This window comes from Netta rufina (genome assembly GCF_964035555.1).
Source record: "Netta rufina genome assembly, chromosome: 3".
NCBI classification, from domain to species: Eukaryota; Metazoa; Chordata; class Aves; order Anseriformes; family Anatidae; genus Netta; species Netta rufina.
Genome location: NC_140125.1, coordinates 40,796,823 through 40,824,055, shown reverse-complemented (window position 1 = coordinate 40,824,055; position 27,233 = coordinate 40,796,823). Strand labels below are relative to the sequence as shown.

At 39.6% G+C, this 27,233-nt stretch overlaps 1 protein-coding gene across 2 annotated transcripts in view; it reads right to left on the bottom strand.

Moving 5' to 3' along the window:
* THADA (THADA armadillo repeat containing) overlaps positions 1-27,233 on the bottom strand; it is a 161,304-nt gene that overhangs the window by 44,735 nt on the left and 89,336 nt on the right. For both annotated transcript variants that reach the window (XM_084285393.1, XM_084285394.1), the window contains exons 30-31: positions 18,072-18,187; positions 2,916-3,001 (exon numbers count right to left, since the gene is read on the bottom strand). In XM_084285393.1, coding sequence (XP_084141519.1) covers positions 2,916-3,001; positions 18,072-18,187 — 202 coding nt within the window. The remainder of the gene's footprint in view (positions 1-2,915; positions 3,002-18,071; positions 18,188-27,233) is intronic.

Below are 27,233 nucleotides of genomic sequence, written 5' to 3'. Positions count from 1 at the left end.
TAACGTAGGAAAGGCCCAGACAGGGTTGTACACTGAAAATCTCTTTGTAATTGTAGCCCCTTTAGACAGGCATAATCAATTAGAAGTGGTCTGATTTTAACCAGTTGCAGACTCATTACATTGCATTCCCGTTTATGTTGATGAAAATCAGTTTCAGCCTGTGGCCTGGAACTCATATACAGCACTTCCTGGGGCCCCTTAGATAAACACATCAAGAAACAGTTTTATTTGGATTTGTCCTTCACCCTTTATTCATTGAAACAACTTTACAAATCAAGATTAAAACAGAAAAATTGGCTCACAACCAGAGATACACATGTATGAGTAAGATATTCGATCTCAGAGAAGTATAAAGCTTCAGTTAATAATTATTCCTTACAGAACATTTTAATGTGAGACTCAAAACATTCATTTTTAACTGCTGAGTTCAGTCTTTCTTTCACTATGTCATGGGACACTCAGGTTCTAGTTAATATAAACATATTACTTCTTCACTTCAGAAGTGCTTCTGCATTTGATATATAAAACTGCCCCTAATGTATCTTCAAGTTTTCAAAAACATATTTCCATTCTAAGTTCTTACTCTCTGTAGATACTGCCTGAAATGCATCATTTTAAGTTTGTATAGGAATGAAATTTTTAAGTAAGACAATATCACTGATTCTGTGATTCTAATGAACTGTCCCTCAACAGAGAGCGTCTGCAAAAATAATTGCTTCCCTTCTAGAGAAACTCTTCTACCATACAGCACCCACATTCAGAACACTCTGCATGAGCTCTGGAAAACAAATGAATCCAGTACAGCCCGTAATCCAGCCACAGCATGCTGCAGTCCCTCAGGCTCAAAGGGCTATTCTTAACTGGTCAGGGGCATTGAAAAAAGAGAGGAGTTTCCTGGCATGGAGAGGTCAATAGAGACCTTTGCAAATGTGCAGCAATTATTTAAAAAACAAAACAGACCAAAATCTAAAGAAAATAGAAATAGGAAACGAGTGATAAAGGATATAGGAAGCCCACTAAGTAAACAAAGGAAGAGCACTCACCTGGAAAAGGAAATACAGAAATAGAGTTGAGGGGTGAGTGATGAGAATCATCAGAAGCAGAGGAAAAAAATTTAACATGAAGAGAACACAAAAAGACTGGGATGATTCACATCGCAAGAGATGAAAAGGTAGAGGATAAGGATTAAAAGAAAAGTGTGAAAACTGATTCCAAAGAGGAGTTACTGTTAACAAAGTAGTTGTGAAAATTAAGAAAGATGAGCACGAATATGTCAAAAGGGACTTTTTGGGCTGTTTTTTTTTTTTTTTCAGATGTGACACAGAGCTAGATTTTTTGTTTGTTTGTTTTTTAATTTATTACAAAGGATAATCACCAAGGCCAGTGGCATATCAGGATTGACGAAAACTTAAGTAAACATACATTATAAGAAGGCAATTACTGATTATAGGTATAATCCACCCAAAATAAACATTAAGGAATCAGGAGAAAAACTCCTCCCTGCAGGCAGGCCATGTCGAAACTCCTTTCTAGTGTGTTCCTCCCTATACAGCATGTAGCCCATATCTAAGTCACACATGGTGGTCAGTACGCGATGGAATGAGAACTATGGCTGTAACATCATCTGGAAATTCCCTTTACTGATCAGTAGACCTTGGCATCTGGGACCCATGTGAGACGCTGACTCTTCACAGGACATGAAAGATCTGATCCCCAAGAGTCCCATATCGCCCTGTCTTCCTCTGGTACAGTGGAACCCACGTGAGAGTTGTTTTCTCTATACGTTAAGTTTATTAAGGGCTAGATTCTTACATCAGCCTACCTGAACAAGCTCTTTCCAGACACAATCATCACCAACTCATCTTCCAGACAGCTATCACTCTTTATGGGCATGTGGTAGTGCCAGTGCTACCCAACACTGAGCAACTGCTTGAGTTGCATGTTCACAAGAAAGCATATGAACAGCAAATATGGAATTAAAAGCAATACTTCTACCAAAGATCTGAGTAAAATAGCACCTGCCATACACCACAAACAAAAAGGATTAGTTTGAAAATGACCAGCCCTCAAAAGAAGACTATCCGAAATGAAGAACTCTTCCAATGCATTAAATGCAGTACTATAGTTAGTCACTAATAATTTTAATGAAAAAAAGGAACTATTCTTTAACTGCCTTCCTAGACTGATGAGGTAATTCATTATTCTGTTGTTTTTAAGAACTGAACAGAACAGGCATGCAAGGAACCTAGTTACACCTGGCCTAAAGTTACCTATACACAGTCACACTTGGAAGGGTATCTCTTCCTTTTTTTTCCCCTATAGCTTACAGTACATTTTGTGTTGTTGCAAACAACACCCTGCAATCATTAAAACAGCTGATAATTCTGATTGGTCCTTCAAAAACTTGACAGTGATAACAAATCAATGTAAAAGAGAAATTCAGAGAAGTTCTCCTAGTTCTTTCTTATAAAATTTCTAAATATGAAAAAATGCTATTTGTCTGAAAGAATTCCAGGTGTCTCAGAAGGTCTCCATGGTTTTGGAGAAAGATTAAAGCAGGAATGTTCTGTGGTTTGTTTGTTTTTACAGCCTTGGTTCAGCAAAACATTTTGGGAAACTGGAGGGCATGTTTTCTGTGGTTACACAGTTCTAGAATTAGGAATACTGCAAAATCATCGCTTCAGGCTTTGACCCAGAGCAGTATCCCATTCTTCTCATCGCCGGTCTCCAGGACTCTACAGAAGACACAGTAACTGGCCCTTTTATATGAAGCAGCTAGATCACCTGAGGGACTCCAACACTCAGTGGATACCGCACGTACAAGTAATATATTACTGTCTCTCTAGATTCAACACAGCTTAGAAGTTTCCACATAGATATTCAATCTGATTTCTAGAGCAGCACATCTGACTTACCTTGCTTCTGGAACTTTCTCAGGTGAGTACTCAGCATCACAAGGACATCGAGATAAGCAGCTCTGGTCACCAAACAAGGATTTGGCCTATAAAATCAAATTAATTATGATGAAATACATATATCATCCATGCTCAGAAACAACCAGTGAACCAACAAATTAGAAAAATGCATTACTGCAAGTGTCACTTGCTAGATGGACTGCCTTAAGTCAGTTTTACTTAATTAATGGAGATCAACTATTCATCAAATTAGATTGCATGTGCAGAATGATTAGGCCAAGTTATCTAAGCTTCACATCCTGGTCCACTACAAATGACAGTTTCCCTAACAGAATCCCAACACCTTTCCCCATCCAAATCTCAGTTTATATATTTCATCATTATTGGATACTTGATACTTCAGCTTGCCTTGGAAAGCCTTTATTTTGTGCATGGTTAACTTGTGTAATTAAATGCATTAACAAAAATAAATCTTCAGCTACTAATGTTTTCATTGTTTTTATGATGACTAGCGAGACATGCATGTTCTTAAAATTAGATTTATTTTTTTTCTGGACAAGAATATAGGGGATTTTGTGCATATAATACAGATTGGTAAGAGACTACTTCCTGTTCCATCTCCTCACACAACAAGTGATAAATGTTTTCTCTCCAATTAGAAATGTAAAATGAGGTTAATATCTTTATTTTTCTTTATATTATTATCACTGTACGTTTCAGCCAGGAAAACCTTTCCTGAAGTATTACTTCATATGTGAACAGGAAATCCAGTTCAAAACAGAGAAATTATTCTGATGAGTCCAATGGGACTTGCTCTAAAACAAAACTTTCAGAATCAAGAGGCACAATCTTAAAGTATGACTAATTCTGTTCAATATTTCATTTTTATTTTATCTGGCACTTACTGTGTGTGTTTATCTTGACATTTGAAGCTCTTTCAAAAAATTGTTAATTAGTTACGTTCCAGCAAACATTCTGAACTTTGTAACATCTTTAAAATTCAGGGAAAAAAAAAAAAAGTTTTTCAAGAAAAATATGTGATCATGACATGAAAATGAAAGGTCTGAGGATCTTGCGTAGAAGTTTGGCAGCTGTATTTGCCTGGGGAGAATTAGCCTATGTTCATTTTTAAAAAGACAACTTCTGCCAGAAACACTACTCTCACCTTCAGTCATCAACTCAGTAACAACCATGAACTACCTATGCTTAATTCCATGGTCTACACTATTAGGTATAACACACAGTCAACTACAAGCTACTACTCTCTTTTTTAACAGATTTTTTTCTTTTGCATAAACAGTGATTTTTTATTTTTTTTTTTAAACTTCCTTACTAATGAAGGACTCATCCAAACTCCCCAACTCTTCCACGCTTGCCTCTTATCACTTGCCTTAAAGCACGAGAGCCAAAAGCCTGCCTGCAGAGAAGATGCAGATCAGTAAGAACTGAAACCATGAGAAGCCAAGGCAATTTCAATATGGCCTATTTTTGAAAAGCTGTATTAGGAAGATTTAATTTCTGTCCACATTGACTAAACAGAACTCTTTTCTGTATCTTGGGTATCCAGCTGTTGGCAGATCTACATTGAAAAAAATAAAAAAAAAAAAAAAGAAGCAAAAACTACCAACAACAAAACAACCAAGAAATACTCTCAGGTCTCGGAAGCCAAACCCATGAAAAAAGGGAGAGACAGATGAGTCAAAGCCTTAGAAGAAACTGGGACGTCTCTGATACCTGTAAAATGGATGAAAGCAGCCATGACAGATTTAAATTAAGATGAGGTTCATAATGGACCTACTGCACTTCAGCTCCTTTGAAAAGCTTGTTATTCACTCACTTCACTGGGAAGAAAAATTCCAGCTCACAAACCTTGTCTTGGGAAAAACATGGCTGATGCAACCTTTACTGAAGAAGTGACAGCAGTAATACTGACACGTTTTTCATTCTGATCCAGCTTTTAAGCATTTACTACATTCTGAGTACACGCATATGCATGTTTTGATTTTGAAATGAGGCTTTTTCAGCTTGGAACATGCCAAATGTTTGTTCTTGGCTTGCTCCATCGCTCTGGTGATGCTAGTGAATTCTCGGCCGTATGCGCCAGACGGACACAACAGGAAATTCGGTTTTCCAAAACCAAGAAATTTCAGCGTTGTTCAGACTGTAGCAGAAAGCTCAGTCTTCAGGACAATCAGATTTTGATTTGCATAACAGATCTAGGAGCCAAAAATCACATGCTGGACATTTCAAATGATACAGTGTGCAGTATTTAAGATGACCTGTTCATGCAGAACTTAAACAATGAGAACGGAAAGAGTACAAGATGTTTCTGGTTTAACGCAGATACCCAAATAAACTGGTGTTCTCGTAAACAAGCTTTGAGGAAATCTGTCTCCAAACAAGAAAGTCACAGTGGTAGCAAGGGTGGGAGCTCTAGCCATCTGGAAAAGCGTTCCTTCAGTTGTCCAAACCCCCAAAATTAGTTCACTTTCCTTCCAACCTGAATATTAATGGAAATAAATACATCATACACTCACTCCAGATGATAAGCTGCACCTGAGCTAGAGACTGGTAGGACTCTCATATCTCGGGGTATGTCCACACAGAAATTTAGTGTGGATCTCAAGACACTATATTGTACTTAGCAGTAGTGTATAATTAGTAGTACTGTACTGGCACCACCACGTGTATGTACTACTAGCAGGCTAGGGATGTTAGCAGAGAGATCCACACTGTCCTTGTTAAGGTAATGTTTTGTCTAGCTTAGGAGGTAGGCTGGTGGAAGAACAGCACATTTGTGAAGTCAAACAGCTGTAGTAATAAACAGTACTAACATTACTAAAGACCTCGTGCTCATTGTGTAACACGTCCAGAAGCCTCAAAACACAATTTTCAGAAGTTCATCACATCATTTTTTGTTTTTCTTAGGATTCACTTCATAGCCAGCCTACCGCAGGGATCTCACTGAGCTCTGAAGAGTGCTCTACAGTTTCCAGCACTGCTTCAGGATGCTGTACTTGGCTGTTGACTTCCCAGGTGGCAATATAAATCAGCTCACAGAGGACCACTGAGTTTCATTTCACCAACAGCCAGTATGAATATTTCAACATAGATGACTGAAGAGAGGCCAAAGGCTGTCCTGAGGACTGAAGTCAGTTTGGGCTGCACTGAGTAACAGGTAAAAAAGGTAAGCACCGTCACAGGCTTTCCCTGCCAGGTAGAATGGGAGAAGACATCTGCAACCTTCAGAAGCACATGCAGAAACTGAAAGGATCATTGCTTAGAAAGGATCAGGCCCAGAGGTAATGAGTTTCTAACTTCATAAAGAAGAACAAAACAATGACAGGAGAAGAAGCTGTATTCCCAACTAAATCATCATGAAACTCAACAGAAGATACAAGGTGACTGAAACAAATGAAGTCAAAAATGCTGAAGTTATTAAAGATTTTAAAGGACCTACAGATTTTTTTTTTTTTTAATTCCCCCAAGGTCCACTGTAACAGTATTTTCAAATTGGAAAAAAAAAAAAATATATATATATATATATAAGTTATTCTATTATTTTCTTTTATTTTTAAAGGTGTGGCTGAACTGCAGATACTAATTTGAAAGTACAGTCATTGCTTTCCGAACTATTAATTTTGACACATTCCAGCAGGTTTCTGGATTAGACCCTGAAAACACCATGTTCCAAAACTGGCCAATTTCTTATCACTAAGGCTGAGCAAGTAATTGGCAATGAGGTTGTCAGACTTTGCAATATCATTTTAAGTTGTGGTATGTGAATATAAAATTAGAAAACACTTGGAAGTTGCTTGCAGAAAGAAACCTTTTCTTAACTGTTTGAGTCCAGGGATTTATTTTATTATTTTTTTAAGATAAAAGGGTTAACAAAATTAAATACTCTTTTTAAATTCATGAGCTCGCGTTCAAACACCTACAAAGAGGACCAGTTAAAGCAGTCACAGAATACTGTGTCACTGGAGTAACAGTAAGCTATGTGTATTAAACAAGAAGCAGACTGGTAGGTGAATCAGGAAGCATACCCCTCACAAGATATTCCCTCTCTGTAAATGTAAATTTAAATCACCATGTCCAGAAGTTTCCCGTGCAGTATTGCATTTTGGTCCAGCTGGCTTTGGAGCCTTACAATAAGGCTGGGTCTGGTTTGATTTCTGTGCCACTTTTACCACCGGCTGCACCTTAGGCTAGTGCAGCATGCAATTGATCCTAGACTCTCAAGAGGGGGAGCTCCACAAATATTATCTTTAAAGGTTTGATTCACCTTCTACAACTGAGTCATGCTCAATTCAAGGTAGTCACTGGTTTGCTGACTCTGGACAGTAAATCTGACACAAAGCAAACTGGCATTTATTGAAGCAATCAGCAGTATTTGGTTACAGACTTCCTGCTCATACACAGTTCCAACTGCATCAGGAACATATGGCTTAACTTCTCATACTCATTGTCTTTTCTATTACTGCTCATTTTAAAGAAGATCAGCATTAATGAATTACAGAGCCAATTACCTTCTCTTCCAAGGGAAACGAGGAAGAAAGAACATGGAGAGCTCACCACGTTGGCCTCGATTCTGTCAGAACACTGGGAAAACAAACTAAATTTATAGCCTCTTGCTCCTCTACTCACAAAGGTCTGAAGACCATCAAAATTTCTACATATAAATGAGGAAGGCCCAGGCACATTTATGTAGAGCAAGTACTAATGAATTTTTATGCACAGCTTCTGAAGATTCCCATTCTCTTCTCAAAAGCCCGAACTTCCAACAAGGCTCAGTCAGATGACTAAAAAAGACAAATATTTGTCTCCTGGAACGTTCCTCTTTTTCCGAAAGAGCATCACCTCACTTAGGTATAAACAACAACAGTAACAATAATAATATCACATTTGTTACATAAGCAAGACAGATACAAGTCACTGATTATAAAAACGAAGTTGGTGGTGTTAATAAACTAATACCAGTTTTCAGTTATTCTATACTCAGTGGAAATTCAGTATTTTCCAAAGAGGCAGAGCTCTTTGCTCATAGTTTTTCCTCATACGGAAACAGATGTTGCATAACTACTAGCAGAACAAGAACTATAAACATACAGCAACTTATATTTACTAAACATCTAATGACATAAAAATCAAAGCATATTTGCTCAAACTCAAGCGAACAAACACTTGTAATGAATTTCAAACGCTACCTGCCAGATGATGCCTGTTAAGCAAAAGCCCCGAACATCTCTCCTGTGAGTTAGTTACACATACCTTAGTGTACTTATCTAGTTATCCTAGGGACACCCAAAAAACATTTGTGGAAAAGCTCTGAGAAAAGCTCTGCATTTTGCAGCTTCCAAGCTTTTCAGAGTCAGAGTGATTTCAATTCTTCCAACCCGTGCTGATTTACGAATACAAGCTAATCTCGTTTGTTAAACTTGAATTTAATATTAAATAACTTTAAGGTAATATTAAGAACAAAAATTCAAATACATCTCCTCCTAATAACATGCAATAGGTGCATCACCTTTAGTCACAGTAAAACAATATTAAGTGCACAGGGTATCAGCATTATTTTTTTTTTCCAGAGTAAAGTACAGTGTTTATGTTTATTAGACTTCAGCTATGTCTAATCTACGCACTCACATTTGTTACCTGCAGCCCCAATCTTTAAAAATTGATGATGCGATTTTGCTCATGAATCAAGCTAATGTAGAACTCCGGTCAAAATTACACAACTTACAAAGCTGCCTACAAATCCCTGTATTTCGTCCAAAACGTTCACAAGACGCTCTTAAGTGTCTGGGTAAAGAAACCAGTGCCAGCAAGACTACAAGGGCAGCTCTTCTGAAGGCCGATTCACTGCTGCCTTGAGTACAAGACAACACCCATCCTTATGACTTGGGTGACTGTTTTCACATTGGTTTTCAAAGCGAACATGACCTGCCTACTCCTTATCTGGTCTTTAATGAAAAAGTCACTGTTGCTGGAATGCCGTATGTTTCTAGAGCATTTGGAAAGGCTGAAAAAAAAACTAAAATTCCTGAGAACACTCCTTTGTGGCATTAAGCTTTTCAATAGTGTTTTAGGAAAAGCCTCGTGTTTAAAGAAAAAAAAAAAAAAGAAAACCTGCAACAGCTAAACACCATGCTGTTCTTCTGCTTAAGTAATGTATTACTGTCTAAAAAAAATACTCCAACATCTATTAAGTTTAATATTTCAGCTGGCAAAAAAAAATCAAGTTGTTGCAGTTGAATTTAAGCCCCAAATTCTACTTTCTTGCCACCAGTATTAGGTAGAGTTTTTGCTTCCAACAGACAAATCAAATTGGTTTCATAAGGACCATATTCTATCAAATACGCAGGATACTTCAAAAGCCTTTGCACAAGTTCTTGTATTTCTGAACCTCAGAAACTTCTCTGGCGAGTCGACATTTTGCATACGATGGAGACTGGAATTCCATCTTTAGCCGTGGTACCTGAGGGAAGAATTCTGACTGAGGTCCAGCATGTCCTCACATCAGCTGGTATGTATGGACAGCATCTATGCAACTTCCTCTTTTGTGATGCATCTTCCTATTTTGTGCTTCGCAGCCTTCGTCTTCCATAAACTCACCTTTTCAGCCTGGCCAACTGGTAAGTAAATTTGAGGTTTACAGTATATCTTTTCTCCCTATTAATTTCCAGCTCACTTCTTCCCGAAGAATGGCAAATCTCTGCCAAGTATTCTCTTTTTTTCCATGGCCTGATTCTTCTTCTGTGGAGCCTGCAATTTGCTCCACAAAAATACAATTCCATTTGAAGCGATTTACTCTGCTACATTTTTTCACTAGTAGACACTTACGCACTCTACAATACAGTGCATGACATTCAGTTACATTGTTGGGAATATTTTTGTAGGACTTAAATTAGGAAGGGGTACTTGACCATTTAAGACAGACACAAAACAAACAAAAAAAAAAATCCCAGCCATCTCCCTCACCAATTTGGGAAGACCTGGATTAGAATCATCAGCTAAAAATCTTCTAAATGCACCACGAAGTGCATCTCCTGTGATGTTTGAATCTTGACGAAGTCAACTCAACCTAACCCTTAGGGGGTAGCCCACAGGGAGTTTTATCCTTACAGTGTTGCTGATGAAGCAGGCCAAGCTGGCCTTGTACTGACCACACAGAGAGATGTGGAAAATAAGCATTTGTCACTCGTGGAGACCACAAAGCTTATGGAAATCACACCTACACATATAACAAGTAGCTGATTAAAAGATAAATCTCCTAACGTTTTGGTTAGTAGCTTTTCAACTCTGCACTAGTCTAAAGACCGTTTTTTTTTTGGGGGGTATATTTCCTTAGAAGGCAACCTTCACATTTTAATCTATTTACTCTTGGAGCCCATGCCACATAGCACTGAAACAACAATATCAAAAGATGCAGGGCCTTCCTCTGTTCTTCTTGAGGAGACATTAATAATAGATTTAATTATTAAACTTTGGCCAGAACATTTTTAACCATGTAATACAAAACCAGCACATCAGTGAACATCACGGCCAATAGACCTAAATGTTAATGGAAAGCATTTTTAAAAAGTACAGCAAAAAAACGAAGCCTACACTACCAAGTAATCCTTGCTGAGTTCCTGGAAGTGCAGGAACACCCGCACAGAAATACAAACATCGAGTAACAGGGCATCTGATTGCCTATTTGTGCTGCTGATATCTTCTTGAAGTAATTACCATGCGAAAAGCCCCCTTGACTTGCTATAAGACCTTCCAAGTCACTATAAGAGTGACTTGCTATAAGATCAGCTCATCCTGCATTATAGCAGACATTTTTTTCTCCCAAGGGAGAAAAAAATGCTGGTCTGGTGGTTTAGGTGGGAGGATAACTCCCAAGCCAGATGAGTACGTTGCTGTAATGTCAGTTTACCTGGTAGGTGCATTGTGATATCACCAAGAACCGCCTGAGCTTCAGCTATTAAAAAGAATAAATAAAAAAACTGTGCTCTGGTTGTCCTTGGTGAACGATGCTGGAAGGGTGTGGGGTTTTTGTTGTTGTTGTTTTTAAAGCATACCAGATTGATAAAATAATCCTGTTTTCTTTTTTGTTCCCTTAATGAGAACCACCTGTGATCCGTCAGCAGCCTCCTAAAAATATGAGAGGTCAAACAAATCCCATGTGCAAATTTAATGAATTTTACCTAATTAAAACTCTGGTTTACTTATTGGAAATCATTTTCAGACCTAAGCAAGGATTTATGCCCTAAACCTGTAACTGTAATGTTTTGTGCCTACTCTGGACATTGCAGTGGTGGAGAGAACACATCTTCAGTAACGTTCTTCAGTTCTTAATACTCCCTGACTTTGCATATTTAAGCTAGGAGCATACCTGGGAACAGGAGTCAAAGAACATTTTAACTTATGCAAAGTACATCTTCAACTCCAGTCTGAAGTTAAAACATGTCTATACTGATATCCAAAGCAAATGTTCCAAACCAAGTAATCATCAACTGAATAAATAAGCAATTTGTAGCTGTCTTAAGGACACTAGTGAAAGAGTGGATTTGGAGCAGTGCAGAAACTTGCCTTAGTCTGCTAAAAGCACGTAAGGTCTAAATGGAAGCCTCCCAGAATACATTTATAAAGAACGACGTAACTGTTATGACTGCGCTCTCAAAAGAAGTAATATAAAAGACAAACTACACTAAATTAGGCTCATGGCTCAGTAAGTGCAGATTAATAAATTACCACTGCACACCTGATGTGCAGCAACTGCTCACACTGGTATGCTTAGCTTCCAGCTGGAACAGGACAAAAATCATTCTCCCTCCATGTTTCGCTTGTGTAAGAGTGTACACAAGAATTACTGCTCCAGCCCAGCTGACAGAAAGCAACCTCTTGATTTAAAACCTTGTAAAAAGATTTCCACAGAGGCAGGCTCAGTCTTTAGAACTATTTTCAGATTTGAACGCAGCTGTGTAATGCATATAGACCACAGATCAAAGATAACTTACTTCTGAAAGTATAGATTTTAAAGACAGATATGGAGGAGGGGAAAAGTTAGAAAACAGGAAGGTGACAGAGATGGCTTTTGAAGGACAAGAAGGTTTGTCCTTCAAAAAAGGACAGAGGGCTTCCTAGGCAATGGGGTCTATCTGAAGAATTGGTCAACTCTGCTAAGGAGTTCTTCTTGCTTGTTGCCTTTTTGCTGTTCTGAAAAGCTGATACATCCCCTCCCAGCTCCCAAATAACATCCTCCTTTCAAAGGGGCTATTGCAAACCTGCAGAAAGTCCATGGTCACTTTGTGTCTACACCTAAATGTGCCTGCATACGCCCCTGGAAACTCTTTGTGCTGCTACTGTTAGAGCACAAAACACTGTCTGCTCATTAGAAATGACCTGCTGTCTGGCCAAAGAGACAGCAAGAAGAATAAAGACATATTTGGGTTACACTTCTGGAGTCACTAAGTCCTGAAACCATAGTGAAGCCACAAGCCCAAACACCCTTAGCAGGAAATCCCTCCTAAGACCGATTCCCTGCCTGCTGTTGTTCACACAACCCTGCCAAAAGCGGGTGGGAAAGGGGACAGAAGAGGCTTGGTGGAACGCCACAGCCATCAGCTTGGTAAGTTAATGTGTTCTGTAGCATTATAAAATGCACGTGGGATTTCCCTCATTCAAAGCACGTCTAGCTGGACCATCCTGCAGCCAGCATGGCTGAGCAGCAAGTACCTCAGCTGGCAGTGAACCCGGGTTTGAGCTCAAGCCTTGAATCGCTCTTGCATGTGCCTGTTAAGTGAGCTTGAACCTTGCGCCCCTCTGTCAGAGGTATTTCAGAGGCCCACTGGTATTTCTGACAGCCCCATCCAGGACGCAGAGGGCTCAGAGCAGCTCAGCAGAGCAGGGGGCACTGGGGTCACAAAGCTGGGTGGGTGCACAGCTGGCAGGCAAGCCGTGCCAGACCAACCAGTGACTCTCTGCAAAATGCAAAGCCTGGTGGGTTTAGACAGGGCTACTCCACACTAGTTTCAGGAAAGCAGCCCTAAAAGTAAACTTTCCCAGCGCAGACAAGCTCTCAGCTAGGAAACGGCACATGACTAGAGGTTAGCAGCATAGATTATTTGACGTCTGGCAGAGCCTCAAAGTCTTTTTCTCCCTCCTGTGGTCTCCATTAAGAATGTGGGGAGGTGGGGAGGGGGGAAGCAGACTGAGAGCACTGTGGAAGACAGCATCCTACAGCAAAGCTGTGCAACGCCATTTCACAATTTTTCCAATACCAATATTTTGCCATGCCAAAGGCTACAAGTGAAACAAGACAGGTATTTCCGGGACTTCTGTGCAGCAAATCACCAGTTCCAAAGGCTGCTCTTTCAGCTCTCTGTATTTATGAAACAGAAGGCACCTCGAGTTCGCCTTGGAGCTCCTTGGTATGCAGTTGAGCTTTTTTTTTAAATAAAAAAAAAATTCAAGTTTTTATTTTTAAGTCACATGAAAGAGCTTTGAAATCTTTCAAGGGCTGATTATTTTTTGAAGCTTTCAGTCTGCTTTCCGCCACTTCATTCCATCACCTCGGTCCTCAAACAAGACGTACTTCATGCACTTCGGAACATTTGTTCTTCTCAAACACCCCGCATCTCTCATCTCTGCAGAAAAATGCAATCAATACCCGAGGTGGGGGGGAGCAATAACATTACTGAACCACTTTAAACTCTTTAGACCAACAAACAAACCCATTTCCAAAGCAAAATAAAAAATACCAAGTGAAGGTAAACCTGTAAGCGAAATTTCAAGTTTCTCCTCAAGAAGCGGATGGAAGACAGGGCTCTCTCATCCAAACATCAAAAACAGAAATACTGCTTTTCAATACTCAGAGAAGTTCGTATTTAAAAGACATGCACAAAACAACAAAAGGTGGAAAAAAGATGCTTGCTCTTCTGACATTCTAATATATGATACAAAAGGAGAAAAAACAGCCATGTCCCATTCACATCGTAAGTCTCCCTTAACAGACAGAAAATACCAGTGGAAGAAAAATTACTATTTTTTCAAAATTCTGTGTGGGGAAACTGAGCCTTTTTTTAATTCTCTAAAGCAAAATCTGATGGGGGCAAAGGGAAGGGAGGAGACAAGTATGTTAACAGGGAATAATGCAATAGCTTCTCAAGCTATTTTACACAATGTGAATTAAGTTTTTGTCCTGTAAAGGTAGAACAACCCAATAAACCAAAACCCACCAACCCCCAAGTTCAGCAGACAGACGGAAGATCATTGCTTTCCAAGTGTCATAGTCCTAGTGTATTCCAACACTTCTTACATGGAGTAGCATCCAAACCTGGATTATTCTTGCCATGCTCCCCCCCAGTTCTCCAGCACTGTTTTGAGGTGAAAAGACCAGAAGTGGCACATTCCCGCTGCAGCTGCACACTGGTGGATAACATGCTTTGCTTTGTTCTCCTTCTTTTTTCTACCATCAATTTTCAGTTTCCTGTTTCAGTCTGCCTCTGAGCACTGCACTAGTATTTTTATGGAACAAAACACATTTATCACTCCGAAGTCATCTCAGACCACCATCACACCACATGCAAACTTAGACAGATATCATCACTTTTTCCATGCAACTTTCATCCGTCTTGCTATCATCATGATACTCAATCTCCTAAGACTACAACTGGCTTTTACTTTTGCTACATTAAATAATCACCAAACAGAAGACATTTTGGCACTTCACTATTCACTGCTTCTTCCAGGTCACTGATGAGTTAAGCGTGACAGATCCTAACAAACCCCTATTGATCCCACCATGCAAATTCAACATTTTACTCCTACCTTTCGTTTCCTCTTGTAACCAATAATCTGACGATTCAAAGATCTGCGCCTTTATCTCTCAACTGCTTAATCTCTTTAACAGCCTTTGGTAAAGGATCTTGTCTGGTGCATTTTGGAAATCAAAGCAGATCAATCAGATCATCTTTATTTATGTGTTTGTTAACTCCCCCAAGCAACTCTAACAAGTTAGCAGGGACTACCTTTATAGAAAACACACTGGCACTGTGCAATACGCACAGTTGTATGCAAAGCGACCTCCCAAAGCTCCTTCAAAACAAAACAACAACAAAACAAGCCCACCGCCCTTTATCACAGAGCCGTTCTGTTCAGCTCCACAGAGCCAAGTACCAGTGGTAAAGCTGCACACTGAAATGGACACGGAGGGATAGAGCACGTACTAATGGAGCCCCTCACCTCCAATCCTTCTCCCCCCAAGCTAGCACAAAATCCTGTATGGAATATTGCTAGGAAGAGTCCAAAAAACAGAAAACTTTCACTTTTCATATGTATTTTTAATTTATAGCAAACCCAATCCCCCACCCCCCTTAATTCCTTGAAATCTTACAGAAGGTCGATGTTGGCCTCTTCCTATTTCCAGTCTGTGGGATCCATCACACTCAAATACATCAGCACTGAGAAGCACACAAGGCTGAGACACAAGTCAAACAGTACTAGGATACTCGCTTGACAGTCCAAGAAAAATAAGCAATTATTATCGTTATTGCTATTCTTAATGTTCCTCTTGTTGTAAATAAAAGTTATTAACATTACTGAGTTTGATTGCATAACATTACCAAATGTCCTTCTGAATGTTATGATGTCACGTCTATTGCCCTCCTTCAAAATGACTTTGACACAGCTAGAATGCTGCCATGACAACTACCAAGCAAAGCAACAGAAAGGTGAAAACACCAGCCTCAACTCTCACTTGGTGTGAATCAACTTCCCTTCAGTGCAGCTATAATTACATTCTACCTGAATTCTCAGACAGATCTATGGCATTTTCTGAAATTTCCCTGGATATTCCTCTTGGGACAATCATCCTTGAAGTATAATTCTCAAATTTTCGTTAAGTTATTATTTGCATCTTGCAATAGTCATAGTAGCCATGACTAATCTGAGGAAAGCTGCCAGGTTCTCTAACCAAAACTACCAGGAAATACCCCACATTCAATATCTTTTTTTTTTTTTTTTTTAATCATACCACAGTGAACATGTTTATCTTGAGTACAAACTTAACAGGCAAGTAATTTTTTTCAGCTTTATTATTTATTGTAGTCTTAAGGTGAAAACACATTTGGAAGCAAATTTGGCTACCAAATATTTCATGGATATTTGCTATATTTGCTTCCCTTTTTCACATAAAGGAAGGGAGAAAAGGGGAGAAGGAGAAACCAGAAAACACATCCTTGCCTCAGTGCGTCTAAGGACATACGACTGTATGGGCTTAGAGAGAACGATCAAGTACATTAGAAATTTGCAAAAAGTGCTTCTGTCTAAAAAAAACACCACCACCACCACCACCTTAATGTAGTGTTGCAAATCTATATGCTTTTAACATATAATTTGGGAATTCTGGCAGAAAGACATTAAATGTATATAAATATATATATGTGTGTGTGTGTGTGTATAGCATTAATTGTATAATTAAGAATGTATGAATATGAAAATGATTTTTTTTCATAGAAAACAGATAGAGAAACTATATCTATTTAGGCAAATACTGATTCCATGTACCACAACCTCAGAGAGAGACAGAAAGCATTTCCATTCAGGATACTACAAAAAAAGTTAGTACTAATATGACAAATACCTTAAAAAGGTGAGTTATGAAAAACTACTTTGAAAACATAGAACTTTTAAAAATAACAGTATCTTGCAGCATGGGGTTCCACAGCTGAACTAAAATTACATGAAAATCTTCATTATTTTGCTTATTTCAGATCTGCCACCTTGCACTGGAAGGCATGCTAACCATCTGTTTCCCTTTCCATGTGACTCGCAGCACGAAAAATGTTTTCCATGTCATCCCCCAGTTGTCCTTTTTCCAGGCTAAAAAACGTATCTCAGCACATTTAGTCATTCTCCATCTAGAAACCATTCTGTAGTCGTCACCAGTCTTTCTACTGCTCCTCATTTCTACTGTACCTTCTTTGGGAGTTACACAATATTCAAATAAACACCGGCTACTAGATAAACTAAGTAAGGACGTCTCTTCTTGGGCTCTACTGAGAATCAAGGCAACTTTTTTTTTCCACAGTGCAAGGTCAAGATCTTTCTCTGAAGTGGTAAAAATCTGCTCAGAGTTGACCACATTTGCCCAAATAAAGTTCAGACTGCTTTATTCATGAGCATCATTTCACAATTACTTACACCAAGTTTTACCTGCTATTTCGTCATTCTCACTCCCACTCACTCAGAAGACATTTCTATCTCTTGAAGATCAACTAACTCAATTCCCCCAATTCACTTAACACTGGCAGTGAAATGCTAATCACCTCCCTCCTCCAAATCACTTGGACTTTGCTTTTGATGATCACAAAGCAACCTGTGCTTCTATCAGAGATTTTCACTGGACTTTACTGGTGACTTCCTTCCACTGTGCAAACTGTACTGGAGAATATTTTACCCACTTACCGATGCAAGCAACTTGTGCTCCCCTTCCATAACAATTGCTTTCTTTAAAGTTTTTGGTGAGGAACATTCAAAAGCAATTGCTAAGATCAAGTACATTTCCAACAGAGGGAAAAAAGAAAAAAAAAGCATGTTTCTTGAGTGCAGTGTGGAGCCCATCTGAAGATGGCCTTCTTTTACAGAAACCTAAGGATAATGTTCCCAGAGCTGTCTTGGATTGTTTGTGGCCAGCTAAGTACTTTTGACAGTTTCAGCAAGTGCTATAACATTTATCTACATCTCTTTTTGTAAAGGCCAAGTCAGAGAACATACCATTAAAATATGCATAGTGCATTTTTCTTAGCCCAGAAGCAACATTCATCCTTTCCTCAAAAGGGTTGCAACTGTAGACATTCTCATCCACAATGTTTTTGTTTGTTTTTGTTTTAAATGACTGGACTACAATATTTAGCTGAAAATGAACTAAAAGAAGACTGAAAAATAAGAAAGCATTTGTAAAGAACACAGATGTTTTTCATCCCTTAATATTTGGAAAAAAAAAATCTGAATTAAAAAAAGAGAACCTAAATTTTACGCAATTCTTAGAGAAATAAATACACCCACCTTTCCAAAATAAAATAAATGAGCCCAGCCCTTAAAACATTAGCAACCTATATATACAAATATACATACATATATCTTGTATCTTGTGTTTCGTCTTACCTTTTAGCCAACCACAGTTTGGTTCCTATACAGGTAATGACGTCACCCAGTCCCCGCTGAAAGTCTGAATTAACAAACTGTTTTGATTCCAAGTACGACTGCAGCAAGTGAAAAACCTGAATCAAAAAAATCAAATCAGTTTCTAGGCACTGCTTTTCCTTCAAACAGTTCAAATGAAAACCACCTGCAAAATGAACAACTGTTATTCAGGCAAAAACATGCATTCATCTGGCATAAGAACAGATGGAATCCCTAAATTGCAGATTCTTTAAAATTCCCTTTTCACAGCTAGTAAGCAACACTACACAGAAGTGCAGGAAGATGCTAACTAACATCCATGGAGCAAACAGAGCACAGCCTGCTGAACGCCACTACTACTGGCCCTCGCCAACCTGAGCATCCTTCACCTTTCCACCTTCCTGGTGCCATCTGCTCGCCAGTGCCAGCAGAAGCAGCCATGGAGCACGTTGGCAGCCTGGCCTGCTGGAGGGGACGGGGCTGTTTGCACTGCACGAGTACAACCAAGGAGACAGGTGAGGGTGGAGAGCTGCAGCAAAGGTAAATGCCACATAAGTCAACAACGCTGCTGAGAGGAGCTTCTGCTGAATTACAGCATAGGTGCATGAGTATGCGTTAGCCATAGGAGTCTGCTAGAATTAGTCAGGGAAACTGTGCAAGAAGCCTGTTTGGTTTGCTGAAGTAATTGGTGCCGTGAGTCCTGACTACTCTGTTCATGGCATGAGAACTTCTCCTGCGGTACAAAACCAAAAGACAGATTCCAACAGCAAAATGAATACAGCTGAATCTTTAGTCAGCGCATATCAAATACCTACGGCTGCCAAACCCAATCCAAACTTAAAATTTAGGCATTCAGGGACCCGAAGCCCAGAGACTTTACTTAGGCTCTTAAAAGCGTGCAGCACCTCGTACTCTAAACCCTGAGCAAAGAGCTTTTCGGGGGCAGAAGAATTAGCATATATAACTGCTCCAAAGCCTTGACAGCAAAGTTTCTTCATTCCTGTCCTTGAGATCCTTCATTCAGGGCTCTGGGCAAGCACAGCAGGCAAATGGGTTCACAGGAGAGGAGGCGGCTCACACTATTTTCTTCCCAAGGACAGAGCTGGCTGAACTCCCTGCACAGGGCTGTGGAAGTCACTGTGCTACCTCCTCCAGAGCTTCTTGTAAAAGCCTGCTAGGCAAATCCTACCCTCATGAAGGAAAATATTCACGATACCAAAATAGCAAGCATGACCTGTAGCCTGGTCAACAAAGCAAGTAATTCCTGTTCTTTGAGATCTTTCTGTGCTATTTAAAAACAAGTTCCCCAAGCTATGTAAAATATGGGTAAAATAGAGTTAAAAAAAAAAAAAAAAAAAAAAAGCATATGTTCATCTGGATGTATAGTCATCTAGGTTGCAAGGATGAAGAGGAAATACCAGATAGCAGCTGAAAGCTGATACCAGGTGCAGAATGGAGACGAGCTCTTGAGGCCAGCCCCAGCAGGTCTCACCCTCTTCATGGGAAGGAGAGCGTGTGACACACTCCTCAGGCACAAGCCACAATGTCCACATCATCCTACTCTGCTTTTACCTTTCCTGTTCATTTGTGAGTGAACGGTCAACATCCACCTCCATGGAAAAACATGGAGATAGATGGGGTGCAACTGCAGCCTTGTGGGAATGACCTTGTTTGACTTGAGGAGTCTGGTGCCCAGGTAGCTTGGAAGCCGGAATTGGAGGAGCAGGGTGCTACCTCTCCCTCTTCCTTTACTTCATCTTACAGCCTCCAAATCTGAAGTTCTGTTTACCTGCCTGGGTTAAACACATAGATAGACATGACAGTTTCTACATAAGCTGAAGAATTATGTCCTCCATTGATTACTTACTGCAACCAGTGACATTAAGAATTTATGACGCTTTAGAGATGTTACAGATTACTTCTAAAAATGCATACACGAGCATTTTATATGGAAACCCTTAACTTGTGAGAGTACGAGCACTTCATACTTACAAAGTAGTGATTTTATGGCTAACTGATCAAGTGGGGGCCTGTGCTTCGCTCTGGGAAGAAGAAAGCCTTTATATCCAGATTTTTACATCTTAGATCTTGGTCTCCCACATTCCAGCTGTCACTTGCTCCCAGGGTTATTTTTTGTTGTTTGTTTGCTTGTTTTGGAAACACAAGAACTGCCGCATAGCATTAACTTGACACATTTCATCTGCGCTATTTTTTGTGAAATTATTCAAGTGGAAGAACAGCTGCAGTAATTTCAAACAAGCACAGGAACAGCAGAGATGTCAAGAGACTATCTAATCCACACAAACATTGAGGTAGGGTCTAAGCATTCTTAGATGAAACAAATGCTTGCCTGTCCTAATATCTTGAAACCAGCCAATAAAGCAGACTCCAAAACATTTGTATGGAAACTCTTCAAGTGTTTCGCACACAAAATCCAATCTCTTGAAGTAAGGTGTTCCACTCCCACCCTTGACTTTTGCCCTCATGGTAAACAACTGCTCTCTGGACGCCGTTCAGTTGGTCCAGATTTTTTCCTAGTGAGGCACTTGCTGAACAGAGAGATCCAACTGGGGCCCCTCATGACAGGAACAATGAAACAAACTCTTCTCCATGTGTTAACAGGTGTTCTGCATGCAAGAGACATGCTGGAATGACAGCGGTTTGGTTTCTGTTCATTTTGTTCTCAAATCTTCTGAACTCCTCTGTACTGAGCACCATTTTGCTGAAAGATTACCTTTCAGATTTTCCCAAACCCATTTTAGATTTTGATCTTTCTCTACAAAGCACTCTGCAAAAGTATAAACCTGCAAATATTTGAGAGTTTCACAGGAGATCTCCACTTTGAATCCTACTCATGAGCCTGCTCTTGCCTGTGCCGCTGTCTGCTTACTGTGCACTATTATCTATTTGACATTAACCTTTTTTCATGAAAAACAACGTACAGAGTTACCATGACTGCTAGTTTTTCTGTGCATTTTGTGGCTTGCCCTTGGTCCCCGTTCAGTAATTAACGCTACAGAAGACTAGGGATGGAAGAGGGAAATGCCGTGTATGTAGAGGCTCTTCTTACTGCCTTTTATATCCTAATTGAAGACCATTTGGTGCCTTAACCTTTCTGATTTTATTCTTCTGTGCTTGTGTTCATTTCCAGGAACAGGAAGGGATTTACCTCTAAGCAATAATATAAAATCTGTTTCATAATTATGAAGGGGCTATCATATTTTTCCTAGAAGCTCAAATTAATTTTATCTCTTCAGCTTTGAAAACAGTTCCCAAAGTGCCTCCCTCCTCAACACACCAGAAATCGAAGTAGTTGACGAAGTAATTGATAGCTCAAGCAAAAGGTCTTGAAAGAGGGGGAATCGTGTATATTAAACAGATCAAATGTGTGGATTTAAATTAGTCCACGCAGAAAATTCAGTACTGAAAATGCAACCAAAACTGCACTGCAATTCACTTTCCAGACAGACCGTACCCTTTCAGTATGTTATTATTCTAATGCTAAAAATCAGAGGATGTCATGAGCCATACTTAAGCAGCAGAATTAGAAGGTACAACTCACGTAAGAGTTTGATTCACTCCAAAAAAATGTTGGCATTCATCAAAGACAATGCGTAACTCTTGTGGCTTACCAGGTCTGACATCTGATATATGCAAAATACTGATTTTCTCATTGTTTCGATGTAAGCCCTCTATCATTTGTTCACCAGACTTTAGAGACCTAGTAAGTTTTCCTCACAAAAGGATTATATATTTGTTGTCATTTTAGAATATCTCAACGAAATTTGAAATTGAAATCAATGCTGACATGTTTTATTCAGAGCCTCCTGCAGTATTTAATGCAAACTAAAACTGGAGGTATCCAAACAAGCAATCTGTTAAAGGTAACTGCAGCAGTGCTCTACTTCCAACATGTGTGAAATGTTATTGTTTGGCTTTCAGTAATATTGCTGTAGTTTTGATGATCTGAGACTGCAAGATAGTCAGTGTCTGCATGTGGAGGTAGTAAGTTTTGTGAGACTGTTTGATACAGATGATAAAACAGACAAGCTTTCGAACACAGAGCTTTCTTTGGGCCCCAAATTCTCAATTTAAAACGGTCTGCTAAATTCCTCACTTACACATAAATGCAATGAGGTCATGGTGTTTCTTTTGTACTTGGGTGTTGGGTATTTTTTCTTTTATTACACTAAGACAATGCATTCATATTTTTAAAATGTAGCTTTACAACAGATCTGCATCATATCTAGAGAAAGGTTTATGAAGTCTTGTGGGATGACAAATTTATCTTTATATCCGATGTGATGTAAACACCAAGAAAGCAGCCTTAACACGCTGGGAGTCTTGCTAACAGGACCAAAGACAACACCCAAGGTATTGCCTGTACTTCTCTGGAGCTGTGCACTGAAGATGGCCAAGTCACTGGATGCTCACAATCCTTTTCTCTTCCCCTGTTGGGATGTCCAGGTTGTCAGCCTAATGCACTGGAAGGGCTCTGCCTTCCAGTAACGAGGAACAGGATCCAGCCACCGGCCATCCTGGCACTCGCTGGTCCGTGTTCTACCAGCACTGATCCAGCAGGTCTTAACCTGCCTCAGGTAAAACCATTTCAGGGAACTGTGCTCCTTCGCAGCTCCAGTCTGGGAGGACTTAACAGCGTGACCAGCAGGGCGAGGGAGGTGATCGTCCCCCTGTACTCAGCTCTGGTGAGGCCGCACCTCGAGTACTGTGTTCAGTTTTGGGCCCCTCGCTACAAGAAGGACATGGAGGTGCTTGAGCGGGTGCAGAGAAGGGCGACGAAGCTGGTGAGGGGCCTGGGGAACAAGTCCTACGAGGAGCGGCTGAGGGAGCTGGGCTTGTTCAGCCTGGAGAAGAGGAGGCTCAGGGGCGACCTTATCGCTCTCTATAGGTACCTCAAGGGAGGCTGTAGCGAGGTGGGGGCTGGCCTGTTCTCCCACGTGCCTGGTGACAGGACGAGGGGGAATGGGCTTAAGTTGAGCCAGGGGAGTTTTAGGTTAGATGTTAGGAAGAATTTCTTCACTGAAAGGGTTGTGAGGCATTGGAACAGGCTGCCCAGGGAAGTGGTGGAGTCACCATCCCTGGAAGTCTTCAAAAGACGTTTAGATGTAGAGCTTAGGGATATGGTTTAGTGGGGACTGTTAGCGTTAGGTCAGAGGTTGGACTCGATGATCTTGAGGTCTCTTCCAACCTAGAAATTCTGTGATTCTGTGATTCTGTGACTTAGTGCAGACTAACATGGCAGAAGTACCAGGTGAGCTCAGGTGCAGTGCTACATCCTAACTGGCAAAACCCAAGGGCCCGGCAAGCCAATGGAGGCAAGTGGTGTGCTGTTTTCCAGCCATTTATTTCCATTCACTCTTCAACAGCTGCCAGTACCCTGTCTGCCTTCACAGAATGGCTTGGGTTGGAAGGGACCTTAAAGATCACCTAGTTCCAAGCCCCTTGCCATGGGCAGGGATGCCACCCACTAGATCAGGTTGACCATGGCCTCATCCAATTTGGTCTTGAACACCTTCAGGGATGGGGCATCCACAACCTAAATGGGACATCCACAACTGGAATGGGGTTAATTTGTCAATGGGACAAAGAGATCTGAGATTGGCAATGCTTCATCCCCGTTCTTCAGCTTCAGAAGCATCAAGAAAAGGGAAGGAGTGGAGGAGGTTGGGGAAGAGGGAGAAATGGAAGTGTGAAGCTTTGTTTCCCTGATGGTCAATTGGCACACACATCCCTTCCTCTTATTCGCATCCATCCCCCACCAAACAGCATGCTTCCAGAAGCAGCACTGAGCCTTCTGTGTCACTGCCTTGACATCAGAAAGCTGAGTTTTCTTTGTGCCCAAGCAGACCTTAGACATGACATCTGCTATTTTCCAAATATTCATGTTGGACCTTCAGGAAAAAAAAGCTGACTACTTAAAAAAATAAAAATAAAAATACTTAAATGATTAGACATCAGTTAAGTCAAATCATGAGAAGCAGGAAGAAACATTTTTCTCCCCTATACCAACTCTGATATGATATGATGTTGATCATATCTCTAGAAGCTGTCATATCAGCTCAAATTGCAGTATTCAAGCTGTGAAATACGCTATCGTAATAACAAAGCAATGCAATGGTAGATGAAAGCTTGTACAAAGCAAACAAAAAAATTAATGCCTTTAAATTTGTTTGATGCCACAAGTTCTCTTGAATATCTACAGAGACACTGCAAAAATAACACAACTTTTTAATAGCCATAAAGTTATTCTACTGTGACAAACTTTCTGCCTAAAAGAGATTTCTTTTTTAAAGGAGAAACTAAGATTTCTGATGTTTACAATAAACTTTTAACTTCAGATGTGAAATAGTGATTAGCGATACTTTGTGTGCAAGCACACACGTTCATACTCAAAAGAAAACACAGCCTCCAACATGTAGCTGCACAAAGTACCCTTTTTATATAATCAGATTTTCCAAAAACACTTTGAAGATTATATAATTGCACACTTCTCAGTGAAGTAGCAGAGTTAAACGTTTCTCCCCTTAAGCTGACCTGAAGCAATAAAAACTTCTGCATGCATGCCCTCAGCTATGTTAGTATGAAATTAAGTACACAGTACAAATACTCACATTCCTAACTGCAAGACTGAAACAATGCTCTCAGTGTTCATCTCAGGGCTTCTTGAAAAAAAGCAAACTGACATCACCTTATACATTCTCTGCATAGATCATTTACCTCCCTATTTTTTTTTTTAAATACATAAAAAATACAGATGTTTCACCAGCTGAAATAAAACACCGTGCAAACATGAAGCTCGCAAGCATATTCCACTCACCAAGCTGTGGAGGTTGAAGCAACATAGAAAGAGGGAAAAAAACAAAAGTGTTTGCAAAATGGCAGCAGTAAAGAGATTATTGCACTAAGCCAAATGTGGTATTTTGGAATTGCTCCATCAAAAGTCTGAGTATTAACAGGCTAGTGAGAAAACCTCAAACAAGCTCTTTTATCCCCCCGTTTTTTTTGTTATTTAAAGGTGGATAAAATTTTATTCTCATTGTATGATAAATACAACTGCCAAGTTATCTCGGTATTCTGAAAACAAGACCCATTCTTTCATTTTTAATAAGACCACGCAGATAAAATCTGGCAAGCTGCTGTGACAGGTGAAGGCATTTTTGTTAGGATGATAAGAAGTTCAAAGTTACAATAATCATGTCTCCAGTGAAAAACAACCCCTACATCCTTTTATTTATTATTTTTTAAAGATAAGAAGTGCAAAAAAACAGTGTGATAATTATAACGGGACTATAAACCTCAACTACCTCTGCAGTTTTCCAACAAGATACTTCTATAAATACAGATTTGAAAGTTTATAGCTATCTGGTTACCTTCTGGTGTATTCCTACTCCGAAAAAAAATAATAAAATAAAATAAATTATACAAAATAAATGTAATATTTTATCAGCAGCAAGTATGGCATGAACACAGTCCTTGAATTGTACCCTACTCTCAGGAACAAAAGCAGCTACACAAGTTGCAGGATAATAGCATAAAAGTAGGGCCAGATCAATGATTTTTAGGAATGCCTAGGTAACAGTGGTGAGGCTAAATGAACCGATTTTTCTGCATTCCTGAGGAATGGACTCAAATCTGAACAGTAGCTGTGTGGTAACGACCATCCTTGAGCCATCAGAACACAGAATCACAGAATTTCTAGGTTGGAAGAGACCTCAAGATCATCGAGTCCAACCTCTGACCTAACAGTCCCCACCAAACCATATCCCTAAGATACACGCTGCTGCTGCTGCCAAAAAATCAGTCTGAGAAGCGGCAGAAAAATACGGCACGTACACCAAGCAATCACACATGCCCTGGATATACGCATGAGAAGCAAGTCTTGTGTCATGTGTGCACAGATCACCGACAGGTCAGCCTAAATGTACGGCTGGATCCTGCACGTGAGGTGGCCGGGGCTTTGGGGAGCCCACCCACATGAACGCGCTGCACCAGACAGCGCTGGTGGCACCCCCTACGCCTCGTGCTCCAATAGCAGATGATTAAACCTGTCACACCAGCTGTAAATATTCTCAACTTCTTTCCACATTTAAATGACAATTTATTTAAAAGGAGTTTCAAACATTTATCAGTTCTCTTGCAATATTCACATAAATGTAGTGTTTCAAAAGCTACTACTAACTTACCTTGCTCTCAGTCCTGCATCATTTACATATACCAATTATAAGCATTATCCCTTTGTTCCTACCACCTCTTTTCTTTGAAGTCTTTAATTTCATTCTGCTAATTTCATAACTGACAAATCAGATTATTATTTCTGCAAAATATAAGTTACGTGATTGTCACATATCATTACTACACATGAATATGACTTGCTTCCTCAAATTTGTCTTTGTACAAATTAATAAACTCAATCTGAAATTGCAGTATTTCCCCTTGCAAATATTTTTTCTGAAAACTATCCTTTTTTTGCCACATTAAAGCAACAGCTGGTTCACAGTTCGATTTTTCCATAATTTCAGCTTTGTTTTGTCAGCATGTTTCATCATCTAATTACAGTTTGGGTTTATTATTCATGAGAAAGTAGGGCTTGTAAATCCTTCCTCCACATATGTCCATCAAAATTCATCAAGCAGGTTTAAAAAAGAATCACATTGTTTTAATTAAAACGTAGGAAAGCATGTTTAGATTGAATTAAGAAGTTGTAAAGTAAGGTATGAAAGGGTGTGAAGAAATGAATAAAAATACAATACTAGTTAACTCCATGTAACTGAGCAAGCATAACACACCTGTTTAATAAACTGAAAATTATGAATGTGCCATAACTAATGAAATAACTAGCGTGCCATAACTCAAGTCTTCTGACTAAAACAAGCCAACAAATATGAAATTTCACAATCAAAGTTCTTACAATACCATTATATTTGGAAGAAAAACCCAAACAAAAACTTATTTTAGTCAAAGGAGGATGAAACTGAGTCCTAGCTTAAAATCCACGTGTTTAACTTAAACACTGTATTAGGACAAAACAGAACAATAACGAGATTGTAGCCAGCTTATGTCCTATTTACTAACATTTTTAACTTGAACATCCTAGCTGCATTTCCTCTGAGAAGCACCCAGTTA